Source organism: Callospermophilus lateralis, chromosome 11 (genome assembly GCF_048772815.1).
Source record: "Callospermophilus lateralis isolate mCalLat2 chromosome 11, mCalLat2.hap1, whole genome shotgun sequence".
NCBI classification, from domain to species: Eukaryota; Metazoa; Chordata; class Mammalia; order Rodentia; family Sciuridae; genus Callospermophilus; species Callospermophilus lateralis.
In genome coordinates this window covers 20,611,926-20,632,740 of record NC_135315.1, presented here as the reverse complement: position 1 = coordinate 20,632,740, position 20,815 = coordinate 20,611,926, and the positions used below count along the sequence as shown (strand labels likewise).

The window sequence follows — 20,815 nt, the reverse complement described above, 5'->3', positions numbered from 1 at the left end:
CATCTTTGCCTTACCACATCTCCATCTGCACAAAGCCATCAGTGGCCATGGAGCTACACCTGCCCCTGGTGGTGACCCACCGAGCACCTTAGAGGAAGGAGCAGATCAAGAGCTCCACTGGCTTGGTGCCTCAGCTCTAGTAGATAGGGCTCCATCCCTCCAGGACTCAGTGGGTATTCACTCTCTCATCTACCTACCCATGGAAGCTGCCTGGTGCTGGCATAGGGAGAGGCACATGGAATGCACAGAAGCACTTGAGAACTTCACAGAAATCTGAAGGAGCAGAGACTTCTAAACCAAAGGTCCATGGCTTGACTCCACAAATCTTGACTGAGCACCCCTTGTGTGTAAGGTACTATCTGGGGGTTGTTGTTGACTAGAAAACAAAAAGTCTCCTTTGTGTTTGTCTTTCAGGGAGCTGTCAGAAGGTCTTAAACATGCTGCAGCGGTGGGAAAGCAAGCATAGCCAGTTGCTTATCTCAGACACCAGGAGAGACACTGAGCTTTTTATAGCTCTTGGAAACAATGGCTCCAAAGAAAGCAAAACCTTACGAGTTGACCACTAATTCATTTACATCAGCAGATACACTTTATGGGCTATCATTAATTCTTACTCCAGTTATTGTCTTAGCACTTCATGCAATTATCTAAAATAGTATTTCACAAACTCTGACACTAACTCAAGCCTAAGGAATCCGAGGGTGTGTTCCAAATAGACAAGTTACAAGGCACAGAGGGAGTGCTCAATCTCCTCACCTCGGGTCCAGGATTTTAGAAGTGGGAGAGGCCGTCAAAAGCCAGCTGCAGTCTGATTTGGGACTTGAACCTGAGTTTGGGAGATCCAGGTAGTAAGCATTCCTAGATGGAAAAGCTACTTCCTTTATTGAAACAGAAACTCACATTTCTGCTTTGATATTGTCCTTCTTTAAATGAATCCAAATGTTATATATAACTAAAAGAACCAATAAAAAAAAAATTTAAAGGTAAATGTTCCACTAACAGAAGATACAGCGACAAACAAGAAGAACATGGCTCTTGCTCTCAGGGGTTTTACCAACAAGCTGTCAGACCCTGAGAATGTTGTTGTGTTTGTTTGTTTTTCCCTCAATTACTTTAGAGCTTGCTGTGATTTGAATAGGATCTCCCTGCCCCACAACTCATAATGAGTACAATCCCGAAAGTCCTATGTTCATGGTAGCAAGAGGGGATAAACTTAATCAACTATGGTATTGGGGGGTATGTAACATCTTTGGAAAGTGGTTAGGTTTAGATAAGATCATTAGGGTAGAGACGGAGGAGGGACAGACCAGACACATCGACACAGGCATATACACTCACCATCTCTTGCCAAGTGATGCCCTGTACTACCTTGGAACTCTGCCAGCAAGAAGGCCATCACCTGAGGCCGAACCAATGCCCACCCACCTCCTGCCCAATCTACTACTTTGAACCTTGACAGTCATGTGTCAAAATAAACCTCCTTTTCAGAACCAGCCTCTGAAATTTCATTATAGTAATGCAAGCCTGACAAACACAGACCTCAGTTTTCTCATCTGTCAAGCAGGGACCTTTCTTATGGAGCTTCCCAAGGGTCCATCTAAATATAGTATTTATATATATATATTATTTATATATATAGTATAAATATAGTATTTATATATCTAAACTAGTATTTCACAAATTCTGACAATAACTCAAGCCTAAGTAATCCAAGGGTGTGCACTCTGAAGACAGAGGCACAAGTAACTATATTATATGTTATTATAATACTAATAAAAGCACCCAAGTAGAGGTTGTTCCGACATCTCACTACTGAACAACTCATGAACATCTGTACCAGCCCTGGAGTTGAGTAGTAAGCCTGTCTATGTCCCTGTGTAAGGGCCTTCCAAATCAACTTACACAAGAAGTATTTAAAAGACAATGCTCAGTCAGTGTAAATGTTTGGAAATTCCCATTGCCTGTTTGCAAATTATGCAGATTGGCACAACTTCATTTAAAATCAATTTCACAATACCAATCAAGAAGCTTAAAACATTTGTATCTTCTCACTTAGTAATTATGCTCCTGTAAATCTAGCCTAAGGAAATAATCTAAAATATTGGTGTAAGGATTGTGCAGAAAGATGATCATTGCTGGGCTATTTTCAATGACAGCAGCAAACAGTGGAAACAACATTAGAAATGTATATAACCAATGTGAATCTGCAATATGTATACGGGGTAAAAATGGGAGTTCATAATCCGCTTGAATCAAATGTATGAAATATGATATGTCAAGAGCTTTGTAATGTTTTGAACAACTAATAATAAAAAAAGAAAAGAAAAGAAAAAAAAAGAAAGTATACACTTTTAATAATATAGAAAGATATTTCTATTATAGTAATAATAAAAATGGATGCCAAGGGTGCTACTCAGTGATAGAGCACTTGCCTAGCATGCACAAGGCCCTGGGTTCTATCCCCAGTAGAAAAAAAAAAAGAATACAAGAATGCAAAATGGTATGAACGGCCAGTGTAATCATAGTTAGAATTGTAATGTGTAGATATAAGCATATTTCGTGTGTGTGTGTGTTTTTGTGTGTTATGTGTGTTTATGAGCAAGAAACTTGGTACCAGTGGTTACCTTTGCATATTGGGATTTTGAGTTCTGAGTCATAGGTTCACCCTATGATCTGGGGAGCAGATTTGGTGAACAAGGTGTGCTTCACTAAAATTAAGAGGGGGAGTAGAGAGGCTGGGGTTGTGGCTCAGTGGTAGAGCGCTTGCCTAGCATGTGTGAGGCAATGGGTTCGATCCTCAGCACTATATAAAAGTCAATAAATAAAATAAAAGTATCGTGTCCATCTACAACTAAAAATATTTTTTAAAAAAGAGGGGGAGGAGAGAAACAGGGAGACATGAGATTCAGAGAACAATGGATACAATACAGAAAAAATAAGAGATGCCCAGGATGAGAGTGAAGAGAAATTCTGAGATGACAGTTGGGCAGCAGGCCTGGGGAGCCTCAGAAAAGACTGGGGCAGGAGGACAGGGCTCCGGGAGAGACACCTTCAAGAAGCTGATACTAATGGAATACCATAAAGAAGAGACATACTTCCAGCCATGAGTTAGGGGACAAATGAATGATAGGTACATAGAAAACCTAAGCAAATTGAAAAATATGTATTTATTTCAAAGAAATTCAATATAGTAAAAAATATGATTTGACTATTGTTATTAGTTAAAGCTTCATCCCAGGGTTTCATAAACTGACTTCCAGACCACTCACGTATAATCAAATCAAGCCTTTATTGAAGCACACCGGTGGCGGCTGACCAGAACAAAAAGCTGTTCCCTGATCAGCCCCCAACAATTGCAAGGGCGCTCCTTATAAGCCTGAAAACCGCAAAAGGGATGTTCGGGGGTCCAGCCAATGCAAGCAAGCCAGGTTACAGAAGCGGGAGAGTGCAGTCAAGCGGTGGGTAGCCTAACCAATCACAGTTAGCCCAGTCAACCCAGTTACAGAAACAGAGCCCTGTTACCCTAGTTACAGAAACTACCCCATTAGGTAGTTCCATGTTCTTAAAGGAACTATAGCAAAAGGAAAAGAACATCTTGTCCCAGTCATGACCCTTCTACTTGGCATGGTTGTTCTACAGGATGAAGTCACAAAACAAAATGGAGTCACATTTGCTTCTACTACCACACTATGAATAATATATAAGTAGTCATACCAATGTAAACATTAAACATTTAACTAATGAAAAATATTAATATATTAAGAGGTGGGAAGAAGAGAAGTTAAGAAGTAGGGGGGCGTTGGGGTTGTAGTTCAGTGGTAGAGTGCTTGTCCCCCACGCATGAGCCACTGGGTTGGATCCTCAGCACCACACAAAAACAAATGAATAAAAATAAAGATATTTTTAAAAATGAAGTGGGGGGAATAATGCAATATATGAGAACTGAGCCCTCATCCTTCATAGGAAACCAAGTGATTAAAAACTACATTTTAAAAATCAAGAAATGGTAGTATACTCCTATTACTTAGAAATAAGAGGTAAGGGGCCAGGGATGTGGCTCAGTGGTAGAGTGATTGCCTAGCATGAGTGAGGCACTGGTTTCAATCCCCAGCATCACATAAAAATAAAAACAAATAAAATACAGGTATTGTGTCCATCGACAGAATAAATAAATAAGGAAGGAATTAAATACCAAAATAAACAGCTTATGTTGAAAATGGGAAGTAGAAATTTAGGAATGAGGTCCACTTGGAAATGCCTCTTTTTCACACACACACACACACACACACACACACACACACAAAAGTATTAAGATGTTATACATATGTAGCTTTGTTTTTTTTTTTAATTTAAAAATTATAAAGTTTGGGGCTGGGGCTGGGGCTCAGTGGTAGAGCACTTGCTTAGTATGCATGAGGCACTGGGTTCAATCCTCAGCACTACATAAAAATAAACAAATAAAATGAAAGTATTCTTTCCATCTACAACTCCAAAAAAAAAAAAAATTAAAGGCTGGGGGTGTGGCTCAGTGGTTAAGCACCCCTGGGTTCAATCCCCAAAACCACCCCCCAAAAAAACCCACTTAAAATATATAAAGTATGGAAGCATCAGGAAGAAGGAACAGTGACTGAGAGGTGTGGGCCATGCAATTAGTCAGCAAGGGGTGACTCATGGGCACGGGGCAGGGAGAGGCAGCAGGACAGACTCAAGAGCTGAGCAGCAAAGGAAAAGGGAACCATCACGGATTATTAAGGTGGGGAGTCCTGATGACATCCTTGATCCGGAGCTTGACCACTTCTTGTGAGAAAGGTCTTTGAGTAGAAATCAGGAGTGGGCGAGATGGATAGCAAGAGGCCCAGATAGTAGCCTGTGCCCGGTTCCAGGGAGAGAGGGAGAAGCTGTGAATGTGGTGGTAGCCCTAGGGAAGAGGAAGACATGGGTGGCAAATATTGCCTAGGGGACTCGTCAGCATTCAGTTGACAGCTAAGGACAGTCAGGAAGAGGAGGGCCCTGATGGCGTGGGGAAGACAATCCTCCAGACATAAGGTTCTCCCTTCCACCCTCCAACACTACAGAGTCAAAGGGTGGAGCTAAGAGCTCAAGCTTTGGATCTTTGAGGTTAAATACCTAAAAAGGTAAAGTGATGGTCAGAGAAAGATACGGACTTTGTAGCCAAGTACACTTGAGTTTGAACTCCAAATGCCACTTCCTATCTGTACGGTTTTACCCAAGTTACTTAACCTCCCTGAATCCCAGGGGTTGTCAAGCCCAAAATGAGGCAACAGCCCTCACAGGGTCGTTAGGGAGAATAATGAAGGAACTTCTGTGGAAGGCTTCAAAGGAGACCATCCACTCATGTCCAAAGCCTCCCCCCCTTCCTGTGTCTCCTGCCCACCCCATCCCGCCATGGCATGGCGCTCTTCCAGGAAGACCCTTCCAGCTCCTCTGAGACATGTTGTTTCCTGCACCCCTCTGGGTATGGGGCCCCAGGAGGGCTCCTGGGAGAAACCTTCAACTTCCCTCTCATCAGCTCAAGCACAGAGATCACACAGGTTTGCATCAACCAGAAAGTCAGCTTTATTAGCCCACCACCAGCACAGGGAAAGGGAGACAGCTGGGGCCGCGCTGGGAGAAAGGGTCCTGGCCCAGGCCTCCAGGAGACGAGGCCTGCAGGTGGCAGGAGGTTCTGGGAGAGGCCGATCAGTTCCTGGAGCTCTGGCTCTGGCTCTGGCTCTGGCTCTGGCTCTGGCTAAAGCTGGAGGAGCTCTGTTCCTTGAGGATGGGCCGGGTCTGGCGAGAGGATGAGAAGACTGCCGGAGAGAGAGAGGAACGGAGGTGAGAAGGGCTCTGGGAGCTGAGCGGACTCCTGGGCAGACCCAGGGGCTCTGCAGAGAGGGGCTCGGCCACAGTGCCCAGGATCCCCAGGAACCTTACCTTCCCGGGAAGAATAGGATTGGCCAGATGAGTGCTGCGAGGATGAGAGGCTGTGGGGGAAAGAACGGAGCATTAGATGAGCTGGACACAGCAGGGGGCTGAGAGGCTGTGAGGCGACACTGGGGGTCCCACTCACTGAGAGTCCTCGCCCTCCAGCAGGCGGCGGTAGGTGGCGATCTCCTGCTCCAGCCGCGTCTTCACGTCCAGCAGGATCTTGTACTCCTGGCTCTGCTGTTCCATCTCGCAGCGCAGCTGTGCCAGCTGCTCCTCCACATTGCCAATCAGCCCCTGGATCTGGGACAGCTGCATGCAGTAGCGGCCTTTGGTCTCCTCCAGGCTGTTCTCCAGGGATGCTTTCTGTAAATGGAGAAGGGAGAGGAAAGTCAACAGAGGTGTTCACACCTGTCCCTCCAGGTCTCTGGGCCATGTTTCCTGAGAGATGCAAGGATTTTTGACTCCAGCTGGGTCAGATAACATGGAGAAAATTATTTCACCATTCTAGGCCTTAATTTCTCCATTTCTACAATGGATACTATGGTGGCTCCAGTTCCACCAGTGGGGGGAAAAAATATAGGACTGGATTGTGACAGTGTTGCTGGGGGTGGCCACTGCTGGTGACTTGGGGGCTGCAGTGGGCTTCATCCTTCATACCATGCTAAGCTGGGACTGCAGCTCGATCTCCAGGCCCTGGAACACTCTGCGGAGCTCAGTCACCTCACTGCGGCCGCTCTGTATCAGTTCGCTGTTAGAGGCCACTTCTTTGTTCAGTTCCTCAGTCTGAGATAGGAGACAGGAGCAAAAGGTGTGAGGCTCTCCTAAGCCTCCCCAGCTAGGAAGTCCTTCTGTAGGAGTGCAGAGGACCCAAGCCTTGCCTTGCTTATGAACCAGGCCTCAGCATCTCTGCGGTTCTTCTCGGCCATCTGCTCATACTGGTCGCGCATCTCATTCAGGATGCGGCTCAGGTCCACACCAGGGGCCGCGTCCATCTCCACATTGACATCCCCACCAGTCTGACCCCTCAGGGCAAGCATCTCCTAGGAAGGGATAGAAGGGGATGTCAGATCAGCTGACCCCTCTCCCGGGTCTAGGCAGATCCAGCAACTCAACCAACCAAAACCTCCTAACCCCAAAGCCGGCTATGGCCTCACCTCCTCGTGGTTCTTCTTCAGGTAGGCTAACTCCTCCTTGAGGCTTTCAATCTGCATCTCCAGATCGGCTCTGGCCAGGGTCAGCTCATCCAGCACCCTGCGCAGGCCGTTGACGTCTGCCTCCACGGTCTGGCGCAGGGCCAGCTCATGCTCATACCTGGCAAGACAGAGTTCAGAGCCTCAGGTCCCCTCCTTAAGGTTCCCAAGGATTGATGTCTGCATGGATAGCCCTACTCCTTTGTCCCCTGTCCTCTGCCCTCAGCCCATCATGCGGGATGCTCACTTGGTTCTGAAGTCGTCAGCTGCCAGCCTGGCATTGTCGATCTGCAGAATGGGCTGTGCGTTCTCCATGGTGGCAGTAATGATCTGGAATGGGGATGACGGGACAGGAGGTCAATCAAGGACCCTGCTGCTCAAGGGTGAAGAGCAGAGAGGGACAAAAGGAGTCTTCCCAAACTGGAGTATCAGCTGTCTGGCAGGGCAAGCCCTATATTCCCCCAACCAGGCTAAGACACCTCTCCACTTGGCTCAGGGTGTACAGGGATGCACCCACATCTCCCACCACCCCTATCCTGGACCCAAAGTTGAGAAATTGAGCATGCAGTATAATGAACTCTTGCATGGAGATGCAGAGCTCCAGACCCAGCGGAGACAGAAATGCTGAAAAGGGACCCTCTGCCACCAGTTATCTGGCCACTCTCCAAAGGCACCTCTGTCTCCCTGTTTGTAAATGGAATTGCCAACAAGCGATTTACTCAAGGCCACTGCAGCCCTGGTCTCTCTCAAAACCCCAACCATCAGTCACCCACCTTGTTCCTCAGGTCCTCGATGGTCCTAAAGTAGGGGCTGTAGTCTTTGGTCTCGGAGGGCCGCTGCCTCTGGTACCAGTCTCGGATCTTCACCTCCAGGTCGGTGTTGGCCTCCTCCAGGGCGCGCACCTTGTCCAGGTAGGAGGCCAGGCGGTCGTTGAGGTTCTGCATGGTCACCTTCTCATTGCCAGACAGGAGGCCGCCATCGCCAACACCAAAACCAGCACCAAAGCCACCACCGAAGCCACCCCCAAAGCCGCTACCTAGGGCCCCACCAAAGCTGCTGCTGCTGCTGAAGCCACCGCCATAGCCGCCCCCCATCCCACAGGCTCCCCCAGAGGAGAAGCGGGAGGAGGTGACTGACAGGCCCCCATAGGTGCTGGGCGCCCGGCAGGATCCTCCGGCCAGGACAGAGGAGATGCGGCTGGAGCCACCACCGATGCCGCAGGAGCCCTTCATGGAGCTGGAGGAGGTGAACTGGCGGCTGCAGGTGGTCATGGTGCCAAGGAGGAGGTGAGTGAGCGAGCGAGCGAGTCGGCAGAGGGAAGAGAAAGGTGCTCAGGACGGCTGAGAGGATGCTGTGGCCTCTCAATCCCCGGGATCCTTTATATGCACCTGGGGAAGGCGTGGCCCTCCAACTGCTGACTCCGGGTTCCCCTCTGATTTCATCACTCCGGTCCCATCTGACTTCCTACTCTGGATTATTCAGCCCAGGGTGGACTCACTTCTCTGTGTGCGGTGCCGTCTCAGAGTTCCCACCCAACTCTGGGGGTGTGGGGCCAAGTGAAAAACACGCACAACCCAGAGTTAGTAGTGACTCAGGCTGGGCAGCCAGGCGGCCGGGAGCCGGTTCCCATTCCTGGAGCCCCAGGGGACAGTGGGGCCCTGGTGCAGGCTGCTTTGTGCCAGTCGCGTCCCCAGGCAGTGAGTCAGCCCAATAGAAGGACTCCTTGCCCCACAGTGAGTGCCTTGATTGAAAGAGCCCTCAGCGATGCCCTCCTGGGCTGTCTTGGGGTGCAGCTATGGGGGTTCAATATGCTGGGTTCATAGGAGAGAGCCGGGTTCATGGTGGGATTCTGTTTATCTCACTGTGTGACCTGAGGGTTCTCACCTCCCTTCTCTGGGCCTGTTTTTCCAAGGCTGGGCTGGAGGGTTGGGGCATCTTTTCTAGATCGAAAAATCCCAGGACTCTCTTTCCCCATTGGCTCTAGCCTGGTTCCGAGGTTGCCATGGAAAAGGCACCCACTACCAGCTGCATTCCTAGGCTGCTCTCCACAGCCTGCAGAGCCCAGGCAGGTCCTCTGGTCCTTGGACACTAGCTTTCTCATCTGTACAAGGAGAGGACACACCACCAGCCACAAAAGAACATGCAAGGAAGACCCCCTTGTCCCTGCCCCATGACCAGCCCTGCCCCTTGGCCTCTCCTTAGCCTCCCATCCTTCCCTTGCAGCCCAGCTGCCCCTCACTCCACCTCTCCACTGTAGCACCCCACCCAGGGCCCTGCACCCCCACACTCCTACCTGATGAGCACCCCAACTCAGCACATGGTTCCTCTACTCCACCTACTGCCTTCATCTAACCGGGGGTACCCACCTTAGACTGTGGCGGGAGGGACACCCTGTCCTGTCCACTAGTTTTATATGTGACCCCCAGTCCTGCCATGACCTCAGAGTCCCCACATGAAAAGAGTCCTGCCCAGGGACCAGTTCTCAACAGATCTCTGTCATGTCCACAGATCCCAGGCTGGGCTTGGCAGCTTCATTCATTCAGTGGGGGAAGGGAGGAGGACACTAAGAATCTCTGGTCCCCTGGCCCCTCAGGCACCACACAGACTGCCTGACTCCAACATGCTATATCCGGTTCTGTGAGGTGGGCCTCAGGTGGGTCTCCCACACTAGTCCATAGTCAAGGGAGCTGGCTTCCCAAGACATCATCAGTCAACAGGGGATAATATATGAGCCCCAACCTATGCCCTGTCCACTATCCGGAGCCACTCTCATTGAACTTCTTAAATGTATATAATTTTCCTGATCCTTGAATTAACCCTATAAAGTAAGGAGGACTGAGGGAGAATCAGAGAGAGGAGGGGATTCACCTAAGTTTTCAGCGTTAAGCCTTGGAACAGAGGCTCTCCAAACTCCCACAATGCCCTGCAGGCAGGGGCCAAGGAACTTTAATTTCCACCCACCTCCCAGCAGTGCCTGGTATGAGCTCTGCCCACAGTGGTCATGACCTTGGCCTGAGAGCCTGCCCCGGCACTGAAAACCGGAGGGAGGATTGGGGATCTGGGCCAAAACACGGAGGCCTCCTTGGGTGCTGTGGGGTAACCCGAGACGCTGGCCACTGTCCTTGTTCTGTGGTGTCTCTGTTGGGGTGAGAGAAGTCCAGAGAGGCCTGCCTGTGCCTGAACTGTGCTGGGACAGGAAATTCTGTCTCAGCATGACCAGAGCTGAGACACAGGGTTATTGCCACATCTCATTCAGGCTCATGGGCCATCAGCTCAGAGGTATGAGCAGAGCTGATGCAGGCACTTTTGGGGCTGGACCTGGGAAAAAGAACCTGATACTGCCTAGCCCTAGCACAAAATATGAGTAAAGAGACTTCAGAATTAGGGACCAAAACCCCAGTGTCCAGGCCTGGAGTTCAACCACAGACTTCACCCTCAGGGCTAGAAATGGCCTCAAAGGCCACCAGGCCCCAACCAGAGAGAGAGTGAAAGACTGGCCCGGGGTTGAACACCACGCAAATGGAGAAGCAGAGCCTGGGATCCAGCTCCAACTGCCCAGCCAAGGTCCACACCGGCTCTCAGCCTGGGGTCTCAGGGATCTCTTCATTCTCTGCCCCCAGCGTGTGTGTTTGTACCCCACCACTGAAGGTCTTAGGGTGTGCTCACTGCCCCATCAAACCACTCAGCCAACACCACAGATCACATGCCCACTGTGTACCCAGCACTCAGAGGCTGGGGTGCGGGAGATGATGGCATAGACTCCAACCTTAGAAGAATTTGTCACTTGACCCTGGAGAAAAAACTGCAGCCAGAAATACAGCACTCCCTGCAGGGAACCCTGGGGTGCTCAGTCCTCAGTCATGCCCCATTGCAGGAAGCAGCTTAGGAGGGTCACCCCAAGCCTCGGTGGTTAAGGAGGGAGCTGCCCTCCTCTTCTGAACCCTCTGAAGGGTCCTCTCCTGGAGAGGCCGCAGCTGGGCTTGGGAGGAGCCAGGTTGGCAGAGAAGGAGTTGGGACAATTCCTCCAGGTCAAGGTTGCACACCTGCCCCAAGCTCATCAAGACCAGGACCTCTCAGCCTGGGCGGCACAGAGTGCAGACTCCTACCAAATCTAGGCACCATCCCCGCCCTGCTTTCCCTCCATCCTTAGCCCCACCCCTCTCAGGATGAGGTCATGTCACTCTTGGAGTTATCCCGGAAACATCATTGGCCAATGCCCCGCCTCAGCTTGCCGTGATCATCAGAATCCCCACGCAGACTCCAGCCCCTGCTCCAAACCCTCTATTAGCATTGCCCAGGACAAGCCTGGTCCTGGGACTGTTTTTACAAGCTCCCCAGGAGATTCCCATGCTGGAGAGGCAGAAGGTAGCCCAGGGTGCTGGGAGGTGGTGGTGGGGGGAGCTACAAACCCCCAGCCCCTAGGGGGCAGGCCAGAGCCGTGGGCTTCAGAGCCCCACTGGACCAGGACAGAGCAGCCTAGAAATGGGGCCAGCAGGGCGGAGATTGGCAAGCCCTTTAGCCTCTCTGAGCCTTGGTTTCCTTCTCTGGGAAATGGGAATAACAGCGGGATCGTACAGGCACGTGAGAGGAGAAGGAAGGACATAAACAAAGCCCCTGGAGGACTGTGGCCACCACCACATTTATTCAAAAGGTGTCTATAAGTACCCACCATGTGCCAGGCCCTCAGAGTCAAAGAGCAAGACAGAGCAGCCCTCAGAATACATAATCTAGCGGGTGAGAGAGGGTGGTAAAGACAGTGCCGGTACTCTGTGGTCGGGTCATGATGGGTACAAGGGAAAGAGCGGGCAGGGTCCCTAATGGCAAACAAATGTCTTGGTCCAGACCCTGGCTCCGTGCCTGGTTCCCAAGTCAGGAGGACTTCAGTGGTCCTTTCTCCTCCTGCACGTTTGATGCCCACCATCTGGGGGAGAGCAGTCACATCCCCTCACACTGGTCATAAACAAGGGGCCTTCAAGGGAGCCCGACGTTCTATCAAGCTCAGATGCAGCCTCCTTTGTGCCTGGGGCAGGACAGCCCTGACTCTGGCTTCTCTGCTCCCCTCGGCTCCCCAAGAGACCCACAGGCCCGCCACTCTGCCCTGCTTGCCACCCCTAAGCTAGGGCCTCTCAGAGCAGACACTGTCCCTCTGAGCCAAAGCCTGTGTCCTCTCCCTCCCACTCAGTGTGAAGCCAGGCGCAGAGCCAGGCCATGTTGTGGGCAAAGCTGCCCACCAACCACATCCTTCTTCCCCAGGCCATCTGTCAGGTCAGCCCCTGCCAGGGCAGCAGCAAGGTGGAGGAAGAGTCCCAGGGCTGGCTTCAGCGGGCCTGGGCGTGGCCTGGGAATCAGGTGTGTGTCGTCATAGGAGAGTGGGTGCCGCTACTCCAGGGGCAATCACAGACCACAGCTGTGGCCAGGGTGATGGGGACGGGGTTGCAAGCTGGTGTGGGTGAATGATGAGCCCTCTCCATGTCGTCCCAACACTAGGTCCCCAATCCAGGGTCAGTTGCATGAACCCAGAAGCCTGAGCTTGTTTGGGGTGCCCAGATAAAACACTAAATCTCCCCACACCATCCCTTGGGAACCCCCCCTCAACATGACAGCCACCGTCTCTGCCACCCGCCCCCTCAATCTGTGGGGAGGGACTTAGACCCCCCCCCCAGACAGGTACAACCAGAGCCGTCACCAGTCCTCCCTATACTCTGGCCCCTCCTCACCCACCCCCTCAGGAAGAGTGGATCCCCAGAGTCTCCAGAAGAGGGACAGCCCTGTCTGAGAGCCAGTGGGGCTGGGCACCTCTTCCCAGCACAGACCGGGATCACTCCCCTCTCCCGCCCTGCTCCACCCTTGACATGCCAGGCTCCAGAAGAAGGGCTGAGTCACTGCTCCTGGGAGCCTCAGTGTCCCCATCCATACAATGGGGTGCCTTTCCCAAGACTCTTCCCAGTTCCTGGACTCTGGTTCAGATAAATGAGCTCACCCTCCAAGATGAGCCATGCACAGTCCCAGGCTGGTTCTTCTGGTTGTGGGCAGATGTGCCGCGGGGGGTGGGGGAATGGGCCTCCCGCCTGCCCCCATCAGATCCCGATTGTCATATTTGCTGCTAGACAGCAGAGAGGAACCAGCTCTGATGGAGAAGAGTCTGCCTGGCTTTGAGTCCTGCAGGTGCCCCCATGGGCTCAACTCTGGGCTCTATCCAGTCCCAGACTGGAAGGCCGTTAGCAACTCCTCTCACCCTTGTTTTACACACCGCAGCTTCCAAAGTCCAGAGATGACCTGCCACCACCCGATGAACCCACACCCCAGTGACCATTGTTCTTGCCATTGCCCCCACCTGCTTGTCCCAACTCTGCTTGTCCCAAGCCCCCACCATGCCCAGCCTCAGGGGGCCTGGCAGTTCCTGTCTCCCCCCACCCAGTTCTCACCCCCACCTCCAGGCACTGGAAGATATTGCAGGACCCTGATTTGATTCTGCAGAAGCCAAACCCCTCCCCAGGCCCTGCAGTGAACTGGGGTGGGGACACCCTCCTCTCATTAACCCCTTCCACCTGCCTTCACTCCTCAAAGAAAACCAGAAAGGCAGGGCCCGACCCAGTGGCTTCCGGATTTACTCGAAGGAAGACACAGGTGTTTCCTCAGACTTCCAGGTGTTTCCTCATTATTTCCCACACCTGCCCCACACCTGCCCCTCACCTGCCCCAGAATGAAACAGGGCTGGTGCTTGGGGTGTCCGAGTAGTGGCAGGAGTGGTGGGGCAGGACTGCCCCTCCTCCCCTTCCCTGCCATGCAGTTTCCCACCCTCCCTCACAACACCCCTGCCCCGGGTGGGAAGCCAAGAGGGGCCAATGGCCAGGGAGAAGGGCCCTGACTCCGGGCACAGCCACCCTGCGGAGTCCCACCCCACCCTGCCCCACCCGGTGCTAGCTGACCGTCTGAGACATCCCCAGAGAGGCCCCACCCTTTCCCCTACATGGCCTGGGGCCACAGCCTTCCCAGATACACAGGCTTCCCAGCCCCTGTTCCTGGGGAGGGGCCTCGGGAGCCCCTATGGGGGGTTTCCTGAAACTCCCACGGGAACCTGGGTCCTCACCCCAGCCTGCCTCCTCCACCTACCCAACCTCTGGGCCTCTCCCAATTCTCGCCCACCTCCTGCCCCCTCTCAGGGGAGGAGCAAGAACTGAATGAGTCATCCTTGGAATTCAGTCCTGCACCTGAGATCTTCTGTCCATTTATGGATAAGAAATGAGGCCCAGTGAGAGGAAGACACTTTCCCACTGCCCAAGGTCTCAGAACTCCACGGGAGGCTACGGGAGGCTACCGAGGCCCAACCTGATACGCTGACCCTACTCCATGTCTGGCTGGACCCAGACAACCCTCCAGATGACCAGGGGACGGTGGCTCAGGAAGCAGAAAAGCAGCCCAACCTCTCCCCAGACTTACTCTTTACCTGGTCCAAGCTGACCCCTGACCTGCATGTCAATAGGGTGGGTGTCTGAGGACTGCTACCCCTCCCCAGTCCCCTCCCAGTCCATCCTTTGTCACTTATGCCCACTTCAATAGCCAAGGCAAGCACACAGTTCACATCTGGGTCAACAAGCTTTATTGGTATCAGACGGGACAATATGAGAAAGGGACTGAAGCAAGGTACTGAGGCTGGAGAGGCCAGAGGCTGTGGGGCAGAGGGGACAGCCACCTCCCTGCCACGTGGGGGGCTTTCCAGGAGGAGCTGAGTCCTCAGCGGGTGGTCTGGTGGACCTGCTCGCGGGAGGAGATGACCTTGCCATCCTGGACCTCTTCCACAATGGTGCGCACCTGTCGGGTGGTCACGGCTGCAGGAGGAACCGACACTTAGAGCTATGCCCCTGAGTGGCAGCCAGCCCCCTCCCCTGGTCCTCTCCCAGCTGCTGTGAATGTTTGTGCTGTCCCCTCAACATCACATGTCCCTCCTGTCCTTGCCAACACCTCCATTCCATCCCACCCTTCCCGGTGACTTCATGTTCCCTGAGTGGGTTATTTGATTCTGACACACTGCACCCTTCTGCAAGAGAAGGGCATGTAGACCAGATGCCCCATGAAAGGGGTTCTATCTCCAATTCTGTGCAGTCTCTGATACAGGGATCATGCCTCCAGCTTCCCCATCAGACTGGAGTCTCCAAGACAAAATCCAGGTTCCCATTACCCCCCATTAAACTAGGATCCATCTTTGCATTAGACTGGGGATCTGGAGGACAAGGACAGCGTCTCTATCTCCCACTGGCTAGAGTCCCCAGGAGACAGGACTGCTTTTGCTCACCTATCAGGCCTCAGGAGCAAACATCTGAGACCATGTCTCTATACTCCCATCAGGTGAGAATCTCCAGAGCTGGGACCATGTCTCCAGGCTAACAGGGTAAGGACCAGTTCCCTGCCCCGCCCCCTCCTCAGAACAGCCAGGGCCTCTTATTTGATCCTTTCCCTGAACATCAACTCTGAGTCCTAATAGGTCCACTCAGCCACCCCCAGTCATCAATGAGGAGCTCCTTGGGGACTCTGTCCCAGCAACGTGCAGGTGGGTTTCCTGCCCCTTGCCCTGGCCCATCCCCAGCCATCAAGGTCCTTACGTTCTTTTGGCTTGTACTGAGTCAGGCTGCAAAGAAACACAGACAGGGAGGAGATTAGATGGAGGTCTGAGAGTCGGTGCCTCGCCCCGAGGCCCCCAGCCCTGGCCCTAGGCCCCACTCACTGGGCATCCTCGCCCTCCAGCAGGCGGCGGTAGGTGGCGATCTCCTGCTCCAGCCTCGTCTTCACGTCCAGCAGGATCTTGTACTCCTGGTTCTGCTGCTCCATCTCGCAGCGCAGCTGTGCCAGCTGCTCCTCCACGCTGCCAATCAGCCCCTGGATCTGGGACAGCTGCACGCAGTAGCGGTTCTCCGTCTCTGCCAGGCTGCCCTCCAGGGATGCTTTCTATAGGAAAGGCGGGAAGCAGGGGTCAGTGAGGGTGGCAGTGCCCCCTCCCCAGCACTGGGTCCACCCCCGACACACAGCAGCATTCCTACCATGCTGAGCTGGGACTGCAGTTCGATCTCCAAGGCCTGCATGGTGCGCCGGAGCTCGGAGATCTCACTCTTGCCGCTCTGCACCAGCTCGCTGTTGGTGGCCACTTCGCGGTTCAGCTCCTCTGTCTGCAGACAGGACATGGGACAGAGCAGCATGAGCCTGGGTCCCTTCTCCAAATCAGATGGCCCCCGGCCACCACAGGCTCAGACAAGCACCTTGACTCTTCTCACTCCCCAGCACATCCCCCTCCCCAGGGCCATGGCCACCTTCCTGACCTACCCTGAACCTCTCTCCTCCTTCTCACCCACTTCTCACTTCCTGAAGCCCAGGAAGGAACTCTGAAGTGTTCAATCTTTATGGTTAACCCCACAAGTGGGACGCAGAGAACAGGAAACTTGAGGGCCAGCCAGGACATGTAGCCTGGCGCCTGTGCTAGTTCCTGACTTCTTAGAGAGCAATGGAAACTCCCTCTGCCTTTTTTCCTTGGGGGCTCCCCTCCTCCCCGCCCGTCCCCCAAGCCCCAGCTTTTGCTAAGTTCCAGGTCTGTTGATGTATTTGGTGACCCTGATCTCTCGAGTCCAGGCCCCTCACTGAGGATGGAGCAGCCCCAAGATGCCAGGCAGTGGGCTACTGTTGGGGCTCATGCTCCTGCACCCCCATCTGACCTGCAACAGCCCCCCACCTTGCTAAAGAACCAATCCTCAGCATCCTTGCGGTTCTTCTCCGCCATCTTCTCATACTGGTCGCGCATCTCAGACAGGATCCGGCTCAGGTCCACACCAGGGGCTGCGTCCATCTCCACATTGATCTCACCGCCCACCTGGCCTCGCAGGGAGTTCATTTCCTGTGGACAAGGGGGATGTGGGCATGAGCAGCTGAGCCTGTCTTGGCCCCCCCACTCCCAAGTTCCCCACACCCTTCATCTGGGTCTCTCCACGCCCTACTCCTACGGACCCCTCTTCTGCTCTGCCCAGCTGCTTTCCTCAGACCCCTTTAAGGATTTCTGATCCTCTACTCACCATGGGTCCCGCCTAAACCATCAGATTGTGCCTCCCTTCATTAGACTGAGACTCTCCAATGAGCTAATTCTTAGGCCTGTCCTCCCCAAAATTTCCTCCTCCAACTTCCAAACAGATTTGCAGGGTATGGATTTGTGGGTTTAAAAACTGAGGCAGGATTCCACCTCCCCACTCATCTGCTGTCATTGTGAGGGAGGCCCTGGTGGCTCCTGGGAGGTTTTGGATGCAGAGAAGCAGTGTGGTACATGGAGGAGGTTGCCTTCTGGACCACTGGGCTCAGGGCTCTGTAGATGGGGCAGCCCTGTGCGGTGACTAACCCAGCGAGCCTGCTCTGCTCTCTCCCATTGCCTCAACCACAGCCCAGCCCCGGGGCCCTGCCACCCACTCCTCAGCCTCTTTGACCTGCTGCCCCTGCCACCTCACCTCCTCGTGGTTCTTCCTGAGGTAGGCCAGCTCCTCCTTGAGATTCTCAATCTGCATCTCCAGGTCAGCCCTGGCCAGGGTCAGCTCGTCCAGCACCCTGCGCAGGCCGTTGATGTCGGCCTCCACACTCAGACGCAGGGCCTGCTCCGTCTCAAACCTGCAATGGCAACCAGGGACTCCAGTGGACTTGGACTTGCAGGACAAGGCCCTGGCCCCTGCCCTGCCTTCATTCTGCCAGGGCTCTAAGGACTTATAAAGTGGAAACAAATTCCAGCCTGGGACCCTAGAACCATCATAGAGCAGGACCCCACTCCGCCCCTCTCCCTTGCTTCTCCCCCTCTCTGCCTCCTTCCTCCTCTCCCTCTCCTACCACCTGCCCAAGCCCAGTGACCCTCAGACCTGGCCACATTTTTCATTCTGAACTAAGGGGGTGGGCTCTTGGCCCCTAGGACTTCCCCACCCCAATTTCGACCTAGCCACAAGCAACAGGGGAGTCCTGGAGTGAGGACGGGGTGCCCCCTGCTCTCCCCCGGCCAGTCACCTGAAAGGGACTTACTTGGTACGGAAGTCATCAGCAGCCAGACGGGCATTGTCAATCTGCAGCAGGATGTTGGCATTGTCCACGGTGGCTGTGAGGATCTGGGGAGTTGGGAAGGCAACCAGGTCAGCTTAGCTCCAGATTCCGAGCAGGCCTCCCCGCCTGGGGGCCAGGACCAGCTACCTTTTCAGGAACCCCATCTTCCCACCAGCCTCTCCCGTACACTGCACCATCATTGTTGACAGAGGCAGGCAAGAGGGACTCTCATGAGCCAAAACTCGCCTCCCCTACGCCTATCTATCCCTAATCCCCCCTGCAGGGCTCGCCCTCAAAGCAGAGGAGGTAGCCGGCTGGGACGGTGGCAGCTCCAGAGGAGCATGGGAGAATGACTTCAGCCCAGACATTCAGCTCTTCCAGAATTCCAGAAAGTGAAGAGGGAGTGTGACCAATCCCCTGTTGACAGTTGGCCAGATGGTGCCCCTGAGGGTCTCCCCCTAAAGATTGCTAGAGGAACCCTCTCCAACAGTAATTTCAAATCAGAAATCACAACCCCTGGGAAGTGCTAACCTGGGACTCCATCATTCAGTCCCACTCCCTGGGGTTTGCAGAGCCCCAATCTTGAGGGACAGAGAAATCCCTGAACAAGGCCCATGAGAGACCACCCCTATGCCGAGCTCTACCCCTGCCCTCCTGCCTCTCCTCCCAGCAGGTGCCATCAGGAGCTGGCTCAGACCCCCATCCCACTACTCCAGGTCCTGCCGGCCTCTGCTCTAAAGGAGAGATGCCCATGTGTCCAGATGCCCCGCCTGGGACCAGGCCTCCACATACATCCTCGAGAACTATCCCGCAACCGCACGAGGAGACAAGACACTCCCTGAGGGGACGATCGATCTCCAAGTAGCCTCACGGAGCCTGCTTCTCTGTGGCCCAGGATGCTGCCCCAGGAAAGGGCAATGTGGGCCACGTAGGGTCTCCACGACAGGCTCTGGACACCAGGCCCTGGATTTCCTGCAACCCTGTGGCAGCCCAGACTAGACTCCAGGCCTTCTCTACAGTTCATGGGAGAAGTCATGCTCCCGGGGCCCCTCCTGCCAGCAGGCCCTACCTTGTTCTTCAGGTCGTCAATGATGTGGTAGTAGTGGCTGTAGTCAGGGGCGGGCCCAGGGGCCTGCTTCTTGTACCAGTCTCGGATCTTCACCTCCAGCTCGGTATTGGCCTCCTCCAGGGCCCGCACCTTGTCCAGGTAGGAGGCCAGGCGGTCGTTGAGGTTCTGCATGGTGGCTTTCTCACCTCCGGCCAGCAGCCCATCAACGCCCCCAAAGCTGCCTCCATAGCTGCTGCCAGAGCCAAAGCTGTAGCAGCTAGAGTAGTTGGCACCCCCCAGGGCACTGCCCAGGCCACTAGCTGACCCCAGCCTGCAGGAGCCACCACCCAGGCTGCCAGACAGTCGGCAGGAGGCGCGGGATGAGCCGCCCCCCAGGCCAGAGGAGCCCTTGATGGAGCTGGAGGAGGTGAACTGGCGGATGGTGGTCGTCATGGTGGCAGCGGGTGGCGGGCACAGAACGAGAGGGCTCAGGAGGTAGCGAGGCGCCAAGGTGCGTGTTACTGTTGGGGCTCGCTGCTTCCTTTATAGGCCGGCAAGTGGGCGTAGCGATTACAACAGGCTCGCTGCTCTGTTTCCATTCCCCTGGGCTTTCATCACCCTTGGCTACCTGCCAGCTCCCAGGTGGCTGTGGGCCCCCCTCCCCTCCCAACATCAGGGCTTTGCCTCATTTCTCCAAACCCCCGCGCTGGGCGTCTGCATGTGCATGTGTGTGTCTCTGGTCTCAGGTCCGTCACCTGTGAATCAGGATGGCCCTCCAGCTATGCTTTCCCATGACCTAATACGGAGAAGAGGAGAAGGCAGGACGTCACCGTCACAGGCCCTCCCAAACAGCTGCCACCTCAGCAAAGGCTTCCTGGACGCTGGGTCCAATGGAGAAATGGGATGGCCCCCGCCCCCACCAGGTAGCTTTCCTTTGCCACACATCACCACATACACGTAGCAGTCCCGAGGCTGGGTGCTGGGGAGACAGAAAGGATGGAGCACCCGTCCTGCCTTGGAATCTAACCTGAACCCCCTAGCCCCCAACAACACAGGAACTCCCTGAGCCTCAGGTCACTAGTCCAGGTCCCACTGAGGAAACTAGGGCTTAGCAAGGGAGCCAGCCTCACGCCAGCCTGGGCTGGCGGAGCTACCTCTTAACCCTTCACCAAGCCACTATGCCCATTCTCCCCAGGACTCCCCTTCTGTGACACCCTGGCACCTAGGGATGCACTTCTGGGGCAAAGGCTCCTTCTGGTCAGGTTTCTGGCTCTGACCCCATCCCTGGGTATTGGAACCCAGCCTTCTCTTCTAAATCTTCCCTTTCCTTCCCGCTATAGGTGACATCCAGGGCTGAGGTATGCAAAGCAGAGCTTAGCTACAGGATGGGGAAATGGGGGCTGTGGGAGGAGTGTGGTGGTAAGAGGGTATCTGTGAGTGGTGTGTTCATTTCCACCCTCCTGTGCCCCAAGAGACCTAAGGGAAGGGTGAGGGGCCCTTATCCCACAGCCAAACAGAAACCTAACGGACATGGCTCCAAAAAAGACTCCCCCCGCCCCCGGAGCCCTTCCTCTCCAGACTCCCCAAGATGTGACTT

General features: G+C 54.1%; 2 protein-coding genes across 3 annotated transcripts; both read right to left on the bottom strand.

Annotated features, from left to right (window-relative positions):
• Positions 1 to 6,066: 6,066 nt before the first annotated feature.
• On the bottom strand, positions 6,067 to 8,389 carry LOC143410950 (keratin, type I cytoskeletal 16-like). The gene is made up of 6 exons (XM_076871766.2): positions 7,892 to 8,389; positions 7,366 to 7,448; positions 7,083 to 7,239; positions 6,807 to 6,968; positions 6,586 to 6,711; positions 6,067 to 6,291 (listed from the first exon to the last, which is right to left on the bottom strand). Exons 1-6 carry the CDS (start codon positions 8,387 to 8,389, stop codon positions 6,067 to 6,069), a joined length of 1,251 nt encoding a protein of 416 aa, XP_076727881.2.
• A 6,463-nt stretch (positions 8,390 to 14,852) lies between these two features.
• Positions 14,853 to 19,671, bottom strand: LOC143410049 (keratin, type I cytoskeletal 17). Of its 2 annotated transcripts, XM_076870725.2 has the most exons (9): positions 19,392 to 19,466; positions 19,240 to 19,350; positions 18,153 to 18,235; positions 17,597 to 17,753; positions 16,837 to 16,998; positions 16,154 to 16,279; positions 15,841 to 16,061; positions 15,719 to 15,744; positions 14,853 to 14,947 (listed from the first exon to the last, which is right to left on the bottom strand). In XM_076870725.2, the coding sequence occupies exons 1-9, from the start codon at positions 19,464 to 19,466 to the stop codon at positions 14,853 to 14,855; spliced, it is 1,056 nt and encodes a 351-aa protein (XP_076726840.2). The 2 variants fall into 2 exon arrangements, with proteins under 2 accessions (XP_076726840.2, XP_076726839.2); XM_076870724.2 differs by having other exon boundaries at positions 19,240 to 19,671.
• Positions 19,672 to 20,815: the final 1,144 nt, after the last annotated feature.